Genomic DNA, 15560 nt, shown 5'->3' with positions numbered 1-15560 from the left:
GGCTTATAGGGTCTATTGCTGTCCATGTATCCCAACTACATTTTCTAGTGGATTGTTTACCGCTTGGAGGGTGGTGGAGAGGTTTTATGCCGAGGGCTTCAGTTTCCTCTTCGATAACACATCGCGTGTTGTCTTTGTGTTTGCATCTTCCTTCCCTTTTATCTTTGCCTTTTTATCTGCTGTGGGTTGTGATTTTAATTTGGCTTAGATACTTTTTCCAATTCCATATTATAGCTTATGTTAATTTTCCGCACACTAGTTGTTTGACATAATGCTTGAATTGGTTAAGTTGTAATTTGGGGGTCTAAACTTTCAAGGGTGTTTATACACATATTTGAACTTTCACGTTTCACTTTAAAAAGCTATACATTACACTTTATATCCTTAGATTAAATGAATATATATAGATTCATGCATATATAAACTATTGTTTTTTAACTATTGGTTTTTTGATATCAGTTCATGATTATATGGATTAGATTTTGTTTTAGCTAAGGTTTTTGGGTTAGAATTGTTTTTGTTTTGGGTATTTGGGTTAGATTTGATTCTTTTTGGGATTATTTTTTTTGGTAAAAGAGATTGAAATGGTGTTGAATCGCACCAAACTGTTCATCTTCTACTATGTAGAAATCTCCCTTTGAAGATACTTGCAACCAATCATAGGTTCTTTACAAATACAATTTCTTTGTTTTCAGTAAATATAAATATTTGAATGGCTGAAATAGATAGGAATAGGTCCAGTGACTAAGGGTGGAGCAGCACCCATTGATCAACTCTAGTCTTTGGGAGGGAATTCATGAGAGTCAGGCATTAAGAAGTTTACAATTTAAAAATGACTATTTGATGTGAGATTCAATTCTTATGTATATTTGTGTGGTTAGTTAATTGCTCTCTTCTTGCATTTAGTATTAGCGTCTTTCTATGATTTCACTTCTACTTGAGTTAGATTGGATTGGTGTTTAGTGATCTCCTTCAACCTAATTTAGAAAAGTCTTTTAATAATAATATTAAAACATATTTAGTCCGGCTTCTCTTACATCTTCATGCCTACTCCATTATTATGTAGGGTTTCCTTGACAATAAGAACACCATATAATCTAATAAAAATGGAACTAAAATAGAGGTTTTCATATCCATTGAATATTTTTTTCAAAGGGTAAATAGAGGCAATACCAGGTCATATGGTGCCAATGTTGTTGAATAGTACTTAACCTTCTAACTTCTAAAATTCTTTTTTCTTTTAAGTTTGATATTAATTATGATTGAATTATAGTCAAAGCTGACAGTTTTTTTTAACTGCATTATTAGTCTATTGAGGAAAATGACTTAGATGTAGTTATTTTGGTTTGACTAATTCTGATTTAAAATTGGCTTGAGAGAGAGGGTGAACCTATTTCTTTAAATTAGAAAGTTTTATTTAAAATGAGGAATGACTTTAATTTGTATTAGTCTGTATATGTCAATCATATCTTTGTTCACTCAGAGTAAGATGAGTCATTGAAGTGGGATGATGTGAATAATAAATTAAGCAGTTATGTTAGTATAAATACTTTCTGTGTTTAATTAAAGCGGTTCACATTCAATTTTGTTTTGTTTGTTCAACTGCCTTTTGTTTATTTATTGTAAAAATACTTTTTCTTTTTTCATAATTATAATTGTTTGTTCAATGTTGTTCAAGATCATCTTTTGTAAGAGCTGAATCTATCTTCACCAAAATGTATAAATTTTGTCTAAATTTGTTGGATTCTTCTTCATATGCAAAGTTTATGGTTTTTTGTTTTGATGTTTTGGTGTATTTCTTTCCTAATTGTTTAATTGCACATTTGTTAGTGGAATAGTGACTACATTTATCTGTAAGTTCATGGAATTAAGCTAAAGCACTAAATATATACCAAAACTTAGAAGTTGGCATATACAATTTACCTTAGGCTATTGGTTGTTGCTGTGATTTTGAAGGTAAAAGCATTATCATACAAAATTGGTTGAAAACTTATTAGCACTTTTGAGTCTGTATTGCTTGGTTGTGGCCAATGCTAATCAGATTTACGCCCAGGCTTAATGATTGACATTGGGAAAGAAAGATGGAAAAATTGATGGTTTTGGTGATTTTAGTCTTTTTTGGTAATGAGATTAACCCTCTTTGAGAGTGTTAGAAAGTTGAGAAAAAAAAAGGACACCACTGGATTGTTTAAAATCTTTATGTATAAGACGAAAACAAACTTTCCAGTTCAAGATTGTGCCAAAAAGTGTTACTGTTTGATGTTAATTTTGCTTTAAGTATTTATTTTATATATCCTTGGCTAATGGAAGCCAAGTTCTTATTTTTTGCAACTCAAAGCATATTACAATGTTTGCTTCCGCTTCTTTTGTAGTCTCTCTTTCATCTTTTTTTGCTGTAGTTTTTAAAAACTTCTTACCCTGTGATTTTGTTGAATACTGAGTTTTTGCCAGGTACAACACGGGTATTTTGCAAAAAGAGTTGCTGCATCAAACTAAGTGGTTTGGATAGCCTGATTTTCCCTCTATTTATCTCATAATTTGAATTAAATTTTCTCCATTGATCTATTTGGTTTTGATTAGGCTCTGAATTGCATATTTTAATCTACTTTTTTCTTCATTTTTTTTAAATTCTATGAATTCTTATTTTGTATTTTACTGAATTGTAAAACTGTAATGACTTTTTTAAAATGCTATGCTTTTAGTGGCCTGCATTTGGTACGTCCACCATATTCACATAGTGGCTTGCATTTGATGCTTTCTTCTTGATTTATTATAATCCAGCTTCTTTGTGATTGGCGTCATGGGATTTAGCCCTTGAATATATTTAGGGAAAAACATGTTTGCCATTTAATAATGGTTGATTTCTTAATGTTGCTGCTCTGAGCATCTATTATTTGTAACTAAAACGTCTAAAACCTCTTTAATGTTTGTGCTAAAAAGTCATGTTTTTTGTTTGATTGTATATTTGTTTAAAGGAATGTATAATTGTTTTAAAGAATGGATGAATTTTTATTGGTAGTAAATTATGTTTCTTTTTCGTTTATTGAATTTGATTAAATAACCAACATATTGCTTAAAATAAGCCAATAAAATATTATGCAAACGTCTTTAATTCTTGGTTCCACTTGAATGACCAAAGAACAACAATATTCAACGTACTTCTACTGATCCAGTAATTCACTAATTGTCTTCGATTAATGTTTTACATTAGTCCATGGATCTTGATTATTATGTTCACTCGGCTTTGCCATTAATTTGGCTTATTTGTTTTAGTTCAATTTTACCATTTAGTGTAGCTCAATGATGACATTGTGTTGGTTTTGAAGGATTTGAATTTCTATTAGTGATGATTATGTAATCATTAATTTCAGTTTCAAACCAGGTTTTATATTTGGTTTGTGGCCTTTACAGCATTTATTCTTTTTTGGTTTTGTTGGTTTTGGTCTGTTGATTTCATGGAAAAACAATTCCAGTATTCTGTTATTTACTAATTTGTTATGAATATTAATGCTTATGGCATGGACAAGAATGGTAGAATCCTAGAATCATGAAAGGCCATCTATAAATTAGATCGACCTCTACATATGCTAATTATTTTTGTTATTTGAATTTGAATTAAAATCCAGATGTTTATTCTCTCTCTTTCAAAGTTTTGGCTTCAGATTATAATCTTTGATTATTTACTGTCATCAGGGACAATCTAAGTCATTAGATGATCTACATTCATAGGGATAGGCAGTTGGTAAAAGAAAAAATGGCAAAATAAAACCTCTTCCCTCCTTCCAATAATTAATTTTACACCCACTTTGTTTCGCTTCTTTTTTGCTGCACCTATACCCAAGGTCAGCATTTTGTTACTTGATGTGTTATACTCTTTATTTAGATGCTTTCTTCTTGATTTATCATAATTCAGAGAGACAAATGAACAAACCTAAAGAAAAAAACATGTTTTTTGTTCAATAATTACACTTTTTTTTTTTCTTTTGCATCCTATTGATCTGATTCTGAACTAGACTTTGTGGGATGTGTATGGTTGTGGTGCAGTGGGTATTCTTTGCTTAGGGATCCCCAGTACAACAAAGGACTTACCAATGACTTACTGCTTACTATTCAAAGGGAGATGGAGAGCTAAAAAAGAGAAAGTGTTATCACTATTCGAAATGATGCAGCAGCTAGCACGCTAAGATTAGAAGGGAAAATAGCAACTACAAAATTCAATTTAGTTTTTAGTTTCTATTTTCCATCCTACCTGATTTGCTGCATTTGAAGAGTGATTGAAATTGTAGAACTTTGAAATTTGAAAGTGTAATGTTTTTTATACAAAGATGATTATCACTTAGATTTTAGTTAATATTCCACTCTATCTACATAATTATTAGTGTTAGCTAATTATGGTTAAAGAACAGCAACTAGCACACTAAGATCAGAAGGGAAAATAGCAACTACAAAATTCAATTTAGTTTTCAGTTTCTATTTTCCATCCTACCTAATGATTTGCTGTTTTTGAAGAGTGATTGAAATTGTACAACTTTGAAATTTGAAAGTGTAATGTCTTTTATACAAAGATGATTATCACTTAGATTTTAGTTAATATTCCACTCTATCTACATAATTATCAGTGTTAGCTAATTATGGTTAAAGAACATTTTTTAAAACTGTGTCATTGATCATATGGAATTTTCAACTTAGTGCTATTTTTACCTTGTTTTTAACATGTGAAAGCAATCAGCAGGATAAAGTTTAAAAAGATTTAAATAATAGTCAAATTTCTCATCTACTTATGAGATTTCAAATGATCCCGCGCATTGCATGGGTTAAACACTAGTATATATTAAATGTCAAAGCTCAGAAAAAATCCAATAAGGTTTTAATTGGATTCTCAATTTTGTGCCACATGTCCCATTTGATTTTTAATTTCTATGCCAAGTGAATCATTGAGTTTAAAATTTGAAGAGTCCTAATCCAATTAGATTCTAAATCTTCTAATTGGATTTCAATTGGAAACCAATTTTGCGCCACGTGTCTATTTAATTTTTTTAATTTTTGTGGCAAATGAATTATTGGGTACAAAAATCGAAGAGTTTAAAAATCCAATTAAATTTTAATATATATATATATATATATATATATATATAAAATGAGAAACCATTACATATTTTTGAAATGTATGATTTAAAAAAAAGGTATAAACTAATATCATGTATGATTTGAACCCCTTCTAAAAAAAGATATAATTTGAATCATGTAATTGTAATTATTTTTAATTGTACCCGTACATATGCATGAGATTACATACTAGCTTCTCTTAAAAGTTAAAACACCAAAGACTCCAAAAACCTTACATTGCAGCCCACGAAGATCCTAATTAAAATACTAATAAACAGGGATGGTGGTAGGCATGGACTTGAAGGGGGCAATTGCCCCTCCCTCTAATATATATATATATATATATATTTTAAATTATTATATATATATATATATATATATAGGCACTAATTTTAGCAATTATTTTTTATAAAATTACACTTTGCCTCTCCTTAACAATATTATTGATTCTTTTACGGGAATACTATAGCCACAAAATTTTTTACCTCATTTTTACAAATTGATGAGATAGCAAATTCTTATTGGTTCACATTTGCATCTACCACTTACATTATTTTATTTACTTACTAATAATTACTCACCACATTAGCAATTTGTTAAAAAATGTTTGTAGCTCTAGCATTTTTTTCCTTTTAAGGGCTATAAAAAAAATTTGTAGATCTAAAATCTTAACAAAATATACAAGCCCAAAAAAAAAAAAAAAAAAAAAACCAATAGTAAAACCAAGAAAAATTAAGCCTAGTTAACCTATTTTACCAAAAAAAATTTGGCCTTTAAAATTTGTTAAGCAAAATAATTTTTTCCTTATTCAATAGACGCACACAACAAAGACACAAAAAAAAAAAAAAAAAAACCCTCAGTGGTGCAGCAAAGTTGGAAGCCGGAGTTGCCAGATGCAACTAATAACAAAGTCATCTCCCTAACTCCAAGTTCTGACACCGTCTTTATAAATCAACCATAGCTTTCGAAAACGTAGGATTTCCAAAGATTCCAACTTCTAAAGGGACGCAAGTGTCACTGTCTGCACAAAAACTAGCTGCTAAATCAAAGAGGTTCCTTCAACTTCACTGCATGTGGTTAAGATGATGATGATGATAATAATAATAATAAGAAACAATATAGAAGCTGAGAGAAAGTGCCTAAATTGTCCTACCTTTTCTCAGGATATGTCAAAGTCCTCCTATCTTAGACTTGGAGCCAACGGTTAGGGATGGCAATTTAAATCTGATTCGCGGATACCTGGCCCGGTCCGACCCTAATGGGCCGGATTTTACCCGATCCGATAAAGAGTAGGGTCGGGTATGGGTTTTTTTAAAAAAAAAACCCGAAGCAGGTCCGGGGTCGGGTTCGGGTTTTTATTAAAAAACCCAAAACCCGACCCGTTTATGACCCGCTTACCCTAAAATTACAAAAAACCCTCCCTTATATATATAGCTGTAATGAAAACCCTATTTCCCATTTTCCCTAACCCAGCCGCCTCTCATAATCTGATCTAATTTCCATTTCACGCCCTCAGCCTCAAGCCTCAGCCTCACATCTCCAGCTCATAATCTCATTCACTCAATCACTCTGTCTCAGCTCTCTCATTCACTGTCTCACACGGCCACAAGCCCACAAGCAGTCAAGCACAGGCAGTTCGTCGCTGATCTCACACTGTCGCCACACTGTCATAAGCCTACAGCTCTCTACTCTTTCAAGTCTCAACTCCGTTCGGCCTCACTGTCGCCGATCTCACTGTCGCACAGGCCTCTTCAGTCTTCCCCTCTCATCTTCCTCGCCCATGGCCTCACGACCTCGTTCCACCTCGATCTCCATCATTTTTTTTTTTTTTTTTTTTTTTTTTTGGGTTCAGTTCGTCTCAAATTCTCAATGTGAGTTTGTGTTTGTGATTGTGATTTTGAAAGGGAAAATCATAGATCCAAAATTTGTGTTTATGTTTGTGATCGTGTTTGGATTTGTGTTTGTGTTTGTGATTTTGGGTCGGAAAATCATAGATCGAAGTTTTTCTGTTTGTGTTTATGATTTTGGGCTTGGCTGGGCATGAGGGACGGGGCCTGCGGGGCCCGTGGAGGCCCGACGGGGCGGGTTTGGGGTAAAGAAAAAAACCCGTTTAATAAACAGGCCGGGTTTGGATTTCTGAGACAGACCTGCGGGTCGGGTCCGGATATGGAAAAACCTGGCCCGAACCCGACCCGTTGCCATTACTACCAACGGTGTTGTATGTTACCACTAAATAGTCCTTCAAACTCTTTGTTTTTTGTTTAATTTTTTTTTTCACTTTTGAGTTTTCTCGACTACATGGCTACCCCATAATATGCTATGTTGATTTGCTGTGGTATCCTTAGCCAATGTGCTAAACTGTTAAAGTTTGTTGATGCCAAATGCCCAATATGTATGTTACAGGTTGTTGATGGGCTATTGGGCTGGATAAGAGTTGAATTGTTGACTGATGGAATTTTGATTGCATTAATCATCCTAATCCGCATCAATGGATGTAAAACTTTTGTAAATTTTGCAAAAAAAAAAAAAAACCTATTTTTTCTATTTTACATACCTAATTTTACAAAATATCCACATCAGTTTGTTTATTCTATACACTTATTCAATAAAATATTCATCTTCACACTTCTCTCTTGAACCCTCTCACAGACCCATCACAACCTAAGCCACCATTAATGATCAATCCACACCCATCATCAACCCACCCAGCCACCATCATCAACCTGCCATCACCAACCCACCATCACCCACTGATCAAACTAAGAATAAAAAAGGATCAAAACTAGACATGGTAAAACGGGAGGGTCGGGTCGGGTTTGGGTCGGATCAAACAAGTTGCGGGCCAAAAACTGGTCATTTTAAGCAGGTTAAAAAGGGGTTTGGGTCAATCGGGTTGCGGGTTGGGTCGGGTTGACCCGTATTTTTCACATGATTTTTTTTTTTTTTAAAGAAAAAATCATGTATTTACTATTCCGAAAGTCATGCAACAAATTACTTGATATAGAATGTATTACTTTGAATTCACCACTTATATCAAGAATGAACTCAGTTAAACTTATTAATACTTATTAAATAATTTTAAAATTATACAAATCCTAATATTGCTATATAAAACAAAATAACACAAAGATAAATAAAACAAATACACAAGTTTGATTTCTACACAATATCAATATCCCAAAATATAAAACAAAATTACGAATGATTTATTAGATGGATAACTCATTTGACAAAGAGTTAAAACATATAAGAAATTTACAATCTTGAAAATAAATTTTATAATCTATTATCAATTGTGGTTGGTATTCTATTTCAATTTGAGATATACATTAAAGTTTGATTGTTTACTTATTTATACATGGCATTTTTTATGAATATCATATTATTACTAAACAATACACACTCTAGGAAATATCATAATTTATTTTGAAAAACCGTTAATTTTGGACATAAATTATTAAAATATTCAATCTAAGAATTCATAATTTATGCTAATTTGATACCTTGGCTTCACTATTTTCACACTTGTGAATTTTTCTCACACATGTCTACAATTTTAAATTTATGTTTTTAACTCTACTGCAACCAGATTATCTTGGCATGTACTTTGCTATTTGATATCTAAAAATCTTTACTTATTAAAGAATGCTTAACCATTCATCTTTCAATTAATTTGCATGCAGTTATATAAATATTTCAATTGTTTCCTTAAAACTCGCAACAAAACAATTAAACTAATATTGTCTTAATTTTATTATTTTTTTTCCAAAAAAAAGTTTTAAAAAATGGTTCGGGTTTGAGTCGGGTCGGGTTGGGTCAAGTTGACCCACAAAAAACACGGGTCAGGTCACGGGTCAACCTGTTTTTGTTTTGGGTTGAAAAAATTGGGTTCGGGTTAGGTATTTTTCGGGTCGAGTCAGAAAATTGACCCCTTTTTCCATGTCTAATCACGACCCCAAAACCCACTCATCAAATAGGAAATCCCAAAACTGATTAGCGAGTGAGCTTGCTTCGGTAGTGATCTTCGGTGGCACGATGAGAGTGAGCTTGCTTCAGAGATCAGTGGCATGGCTTGCTTCGGAGATCAGTGGTGGCTTGCTTTGAAGATCAGTGAGGTGAGAGTGAGGGACTAGAGATAAAAAGAGAGAGAGTTGAGAGTGGAAGCACCAGAGAGAAAAAGAGAGAGTAAGGTGAAGGAGAGAGAAAAAATAGTAAAATATTAAATGCAAAGCTACAGTAATCATGCATATATGCACAGTTACTTGTAGCATTTTTGTAAATATACACAATTTTGCACCCACTGATGTGGGTTTTTTTTGGTTAAAATTTGTAAAATTCATACCTTTTTGCATTTTGGAAGCACTGATGTGGTAGCTCTAACATGGTAAGACTAACGACTATATGGTGATTTAATTTTCCAATTTAAATTTACATGTGAACTGGTTCTATAGGGAGCCCACCCCATCGTAAGATATCCAATTACTAAAATAATCAGGGACAGAGCTATTGTTGGACGTGGGGTAGTGTCCTCTAGAGTTTTAAATTTTTTTTTGTATATATATAATATATTATTTTTAGTAATTTGTTTCAATAAAATTGCATTTTGCACCCTCAACAATATTATTGATATTTTTAAAAGGTATAAAAAAAAATATTAGCCCAAGAACAAAAATTAGGCCCAAACATATTGATGTAGATTGTGGTTTCAGAATTTTCAGTGATTTGTATGGGCTGTGTTGTAGATAGTTAAGGGTTGTTGCTAGGGTTTGTTTAATTAATTTATTTTGGGTTGTTGGAGTTTTTAATATAATTTTTTATCTGAATTTGTTTTAATTTAGGCTTATGTTTGGATTTAACAAAAATGTAGGCTTATGTTTGGGCATGTGATTTTTTGAAAGAAAAATTCTTTTTATTAACAGAGAATGTTCATAATATATGATTGTTTAAGGTCCTCAGATATTGTCGAGAACTGTTTTTTTCTTTTTTGTTTCTCTAAAATTACACAGTAAATTAAAACATGCATTTCTCTTTACAAAAACAGTCCTGTACAGTGAGATTGACATGTCTTTCCATTTGATTTTTGAATTTGATTATGATTATCAATTTTTTATATACTTACTAATATATTTATTATTACTATGTCTTATTCTAGTACAAATCGAATACTTTAGTGGCGTTTTTCAAACTTGGCCTTCTTCCCAGTTAAGTGATGGTATTATGATTTCTTTTGATTACATTTGTTTATGGTATCTTAATTTCTAATGTTGTTTCAACTTTGAAATTTTTATTTCATGTTAAATTATGCTTGATATGACTTTTGATTTTAGTTCTATTATCACATTAGCTGCTGAGCATGTGAATCTGTATCCAACTACTAAAGCTTAGAATGACTTGTTTTTGATGCTGTCTTCCAGATCTTGCACATTTGTTTGCTGCCTCCTAAAGATTGCAATCTTTGTAGTTCTGTACCTCTATAATCATAATGCACTTGAGCATGTGAATTAGTTTCCAACTATTAAAGATTACAAAGCCAGTACCTCTTTTCTTTGAGAAACTGAACATTTTGGTACTACACACAGACAGACATACATTGATCCATGTCTAGGTTTAGAAATATATATTATGTTACTTTCTTTTTTGCGTGCTTGGAGTTGCAAAGGATGTAGGAGTTAATTCTTTCGCTGTTGTTTTTCTGAGTAGGTATTAACTTGATTTAGGTGGTCATTTACTACACTATTATTGATCTTCTTTATTTTGTTTTTTACAAATTATTTTAATTAAAAAAAACTAAAAAAATACTTATTTTGCATGTTCTACTTTCATTTTTGGATAAAGAGCTGCATACTTAACTGCATCAACTCAATGTTTGTTAACAATTTTTGTAAATTTTTTTTTAAAAAGTTCCTGTTGCATAAAAGTTATATATAAATAGTCAATATAAAATCATTAATAAGATCATTTACTACTTTGCCACTAATACATGTATTGCACTATTTGTCTGATGTAGATAGTTTTGTTTATGGAATCTATATTTGTTCATTATTTTGTTTACTTTCTAAATAAAAGAAAAAAGAGAAACAAAAAAAATGACTCTTTTGTTTTTAAACTATTATCATTTTAATTTTTTTTTTTAATAGCTAAGTTGTTATACAAAATAAAAGAAATAATTTTTTAAAATGGTTGGAACATATTGTTTATTGCGATTGTTATACTCATTATAATTGTTTTTAGTTGTTTTTCCAATAATTCATTGTGAGAAGGTAAAATATTTCTTTTAAATGGTTGGAAGGCAAAATATGGAAGGTAAAATATTTGTTTTCAATCATACAACCTGCCCTTGAATATTTTGTATCTATAAAAATTCTCTCTTGGCTTCAACTCAAATTTTTCTCATAAACAATACTACTTTTGTTAGTGGGAAAGAAAGGAAAAACAACTATCGTACATTATCTGTCAAGTAAAAACCAAACAGCTCGGTAACCCAATCTGTTCTGTGTTAGACAGCACCTTTAAGATAATATACCCAACTGTTTTGTTCTTATTACAGAATCTGAATCTAAATTCCCAAATTTTTGAATGTTTACATAAATTTATGATCTTTCCCACTTAGTTTTCTTGTGTCCATGCTTTAATATAAAAGATATTGCATTAAACGACGTCGTTTGGTTATTTTGGCATTTTAAAAGGTGTAGGAGTGGTGGAGAAAGTAGAGGTAGAAGTGGAGATAAGGGAATATAAGTATGAGGAATTAGTTAAAGCCCTTGAAAAGAATTAGATTCCCATAGGTGTATGAAATTTGTTAACCTTGACAAACTTTAGTAGTTTTGGAAATCCTTAAACATTTTTGGTAGTTATAAATAAACAGTTAAGTTCTTTCTTAATCTAACATTTTAATTTATTTAGATTTTTATAATTTTGGGTGTGTTATTGATGGTTGATATACGTGCCGATTTGTTTGGTATGTTATCCGCTCATCCTGTAACTCCCTTGATATCCTTGCTCTAGGAGGTATAAAACAACGCAAGAAAGCTTGGTGAGTTAAACTTTTAGAGCTACTTCCTTTCCAATCGAGTCTAAAATCTTAACAATTTATGCTAGGTTTGTTAATTTTGCTTCCAACAATCTCCCTCTATGTTCTTGATATTTGGTTCTTCATTTTGTGAATTTTAATTATTTTTATTTTTCTTCATTCATCTCTTTTCAAATATTACGATTATTTGTTGGTGATATTTCTACATTATGGTGTTTTTAAAATAAGGCTGCTTTTGAATCAATTTGTATCTATGCTAATGGTGTATATATTGAGAATTTTAATAATAAAGGCATGGAAGACTTTGATAAAATCATGAATCTTAACTTTTGTTGAGGGCTGCAAAAGTAGAAAATGAAAATTCTAGAATTTTGCTTTTGTCTGCACAGTTTTGCAAGGCAGGAAGCTTATGATGGGGGAGCTTTAGTTGTAGAGTAGAGAGAAGAATGAAGCAATCCAAGAGAGATTCGTTGTGATATAATGTAGAGTCAACAACAATATGCTCGTGCCCGTTTTCTCATATTTAATATGATAACTTAAACAAGTCTTATGAAGAAGGTTATTTTTATTGATAAAATATAGTTAGTGTAGCTGCCCGAACGATTTAATAAGATTTTGTTGATTTACAAAAATCTTTGAATATTATGATAATTTGTTATTAGTACATGTCATATATTTTACTCTTTGTTAGTGTTTTTTTCAAATGTGATATGTAATATTTTGATTTGAAATTTTACCCTTTTTGGTGTGAAGGCAATAAACAGTGATAGAACATCATATTATTTTTCATCTACTCAAATTGTAAATCATAACAACAAAAAGTATGTAAGCTTCTACCTAGAATGAACATTGTAAATTGCTTCAAATGAGCAATGATTTGCTTTGTTGGCAGATTAAGAAATATTTGACAAGGTCACTATATATATATATATATATATATATATATATAGACACACACGCACCTACCTTGGTGGACTAGCTCAAATCCTAATGAAATTTGTATATTCTTTCTTGTGTGAGTTATTCCTTAAAATCCAAAGTGAGAAGGTTCATTTAAGTTGACTAAATTTCTCTCAACCCGACAAAAAATGCATATATATATATATATATATATATTCCAAGTTGGACTTTGTTTTCATGTGCTTATACTCGTTATACACGGCCAACTCAATACCCTAGTAGTTTACCTAGAATTGGGTGACCAAACAAGCCAGCGACTCATATATATAATTGAACTAGTTTGCTGCACAGTAACATATATATATATATATATATATTTATTTATATAAAATCAGCAAGGGGCGGTCTTATTCTTGTTGTGCGCAAAGTCCAAAACCAAGTTGGCATTCTCAAAAAAAAGAAAAAAAAAGAAAAAAGAAAAAAAAAAGAAAGGTTGGACTTTGTTTTCATGTGCTTATATTCGTTATACATGGGCAACTCAATGTCCTAGTAGTTTACCGAGAATTGGGTGACCAAACAAGCCACGAACTCATTCGATTATATATATATATATATATATATGTATATATATATATATATATTGTTTTAATAATTTTTATGCATAAGTCTTCTATTTTTAAATATTTTTTTAGCTTTTTAGAAGTTTTAACCTCTAAAATTTTGAATTATTTAATTGTACATTTAAGCAATGACTTCTTTATCAAATTATAATATCAATTGAAGTTAAACATGAGCAATTCATGTAATAATGTGGTTTCATAATAAATATAAAATTTTATAAAATTATTTTAATTTATCACACAATTGTATGAATTTTGATACTAGTCATGACGTAATATTATTTGATAGCAAATACTTTCTCATTATATGACATATTTAAAACGCAAGAAAAAAAATCCATAAAATAAAACTACTTGGTGACTTTATATATATAATTTTAGTATTACAAACTGGAGGACAATATAATCTTTAGCACTCAGATTACTGGTTTAATCAACAACAAAAATAAAAATATGATGCACTCTATCGATTCATGCCTCCTTGGATCACAGGAGCCGTTGCAGTCATCACTCCTTGGGTCCGTTGCTCCACATTTCCTTGCCATCCTAAGCAATCAAAAAGAAAACCATATTAAAAATCACCATCAAGAATTCATAACCCAGAAAAAAATATTTCATATCAAATGGCGTGTGAGTGTGTTTGGTGTGGGAGAGAGAAAAGAAGGTTGTTTTTACCGATGCTGACGTCGAAACCTTGGTGTTTGAGCTCACGATACTCTTGGCACAAGGCACATTGTTCACAGCAGCAATGAACCATGCAATCCCCACAAGAGCCCTCCTGCAACGCGTACTGCCGCCTTATTTTGGAGCGATAGAAGCATGAGTACAAACATCCACAACCAGTCAACCAAGTAATTAATGCATACAGTGCTCCGCTAGCAACGCATGCTGCAATACATACAAATCACCCGTCAGTCACCATCATCATCACCCCAATACATCTAATTTACTTAAAACCAAACTCACCATACAAACTTACATGTTGTTCCTCTGTCTACGATCTCCGCAATTTGTCCAAAAGTAATACAAGGGCACCAACATGTTATGCAACCTGTGGAAAACAACAATAACACCAATAAACAACAGCTTGTATATTCCAAGAATAGTGTTGTAGAATGTAGACACACTATTTTACATTATTTTTCTTGTTGACTTCTTGTTCGCATGTATTTTTCCTCTCTTTGAATACAATTTTCTAATTTTCTCAACAACAAAAATAAAGACAAAACTATTTTACATAACAAATTTAACAATTAATAAATTGATCAATTTGTAGTGATTCTTATATTGGCCTATATATCATTCATACTATTTTATCATCTACCATTAACCATCTATCATATCCATAAATAATATATTTGTTATGAAATATTTTGTGACTCTAGATTTATTGAAGTTTATAAGATTCATATATATTTAATGACACATGCCAAAAGGGCTAAATTTCTTACAATTTCCGACATCATCGCAGCAGTCACAGAGGCCAGTGGACCAAGGTACCGGAGCACTAGACTGAACCTGAAATGGAGCTGCCTGGGGTTGGTATGTGTTCACTGGAATACCCGTCACGGGGGCCTGCCCATATGTAGGTGGCGCGTCGGCATACTTTTGGGGAGCACTTGGGTTTGATGAATACATGACAAAGGTACGTATATGCTGTTGAAAGGAAAATGGCTGAAAGAGACTTTGAGAGAGTTATAGAGATGTTTTTGTTGAGGTATGGGACGAAAGTGCTGGGGTTATATAGGAGTATTCCTAGTTTGTGAAAGGAAGAAATTAACTAAATGTTAACATTACTTGTTTTACGTGTCATAAGCAGCCATGATTGACTCATTTTTATTTAAAAAGATTTTGGCTGAATACAATGTCTCAGTGACTCAGTCTATTCTTTTGCGTGTGTTTAC

At 31.5% G+C, this 15560-nt stretch overlaps 1 protein-coding gene across 1 annotated transcript; it reads right to left on the bottom strand.

The window, feature by feature from the left end:
• Positions 1–14008: 14008 nt before the first annotated feature.
• LOC115982221 (protein PLANT CADMIUM RESISTANCE 2-like) lies at positions 14009–15385 on the bottom strand. Its single transcript, XM_031104758.1, has 4 exons — positions 15108–15385; positions 14636–14707; positions 14332–14544; positions 14009–14202 (listed from the first exon to the last, which is right to left on the bottom strand). Exons 1-4 carry the CDS (start codon positions 15292–15294, stop codon positions 14120–14122), a joined length of 555 nt encoding a protein of 184 aa, XP_030960618.1. The 5' UTR covers positions 15295–15385; the 3' UTR covers positions 14009–14119.
• Positions 15386–15560: the final 175 nt, after the last annotated feature.

This window comes from Quercus lobata, chromosome 3 (assembly GCF_001633185.2).
Source record: "Quercus lobata isolate SW786 chromosome 3, ValleyOak3.0 Primary Assembly, whole genome shotgun sequence".
Lineage (NCBI taxonomy): Eukaryota > Viridiplantae > Streptophyta > Magnoliopsida > Fagales > Fagaceae > Quercus > Quercus lobata.
This window is presented reverse-complemented; position numbering and strand designations above follow the sequence as displayed.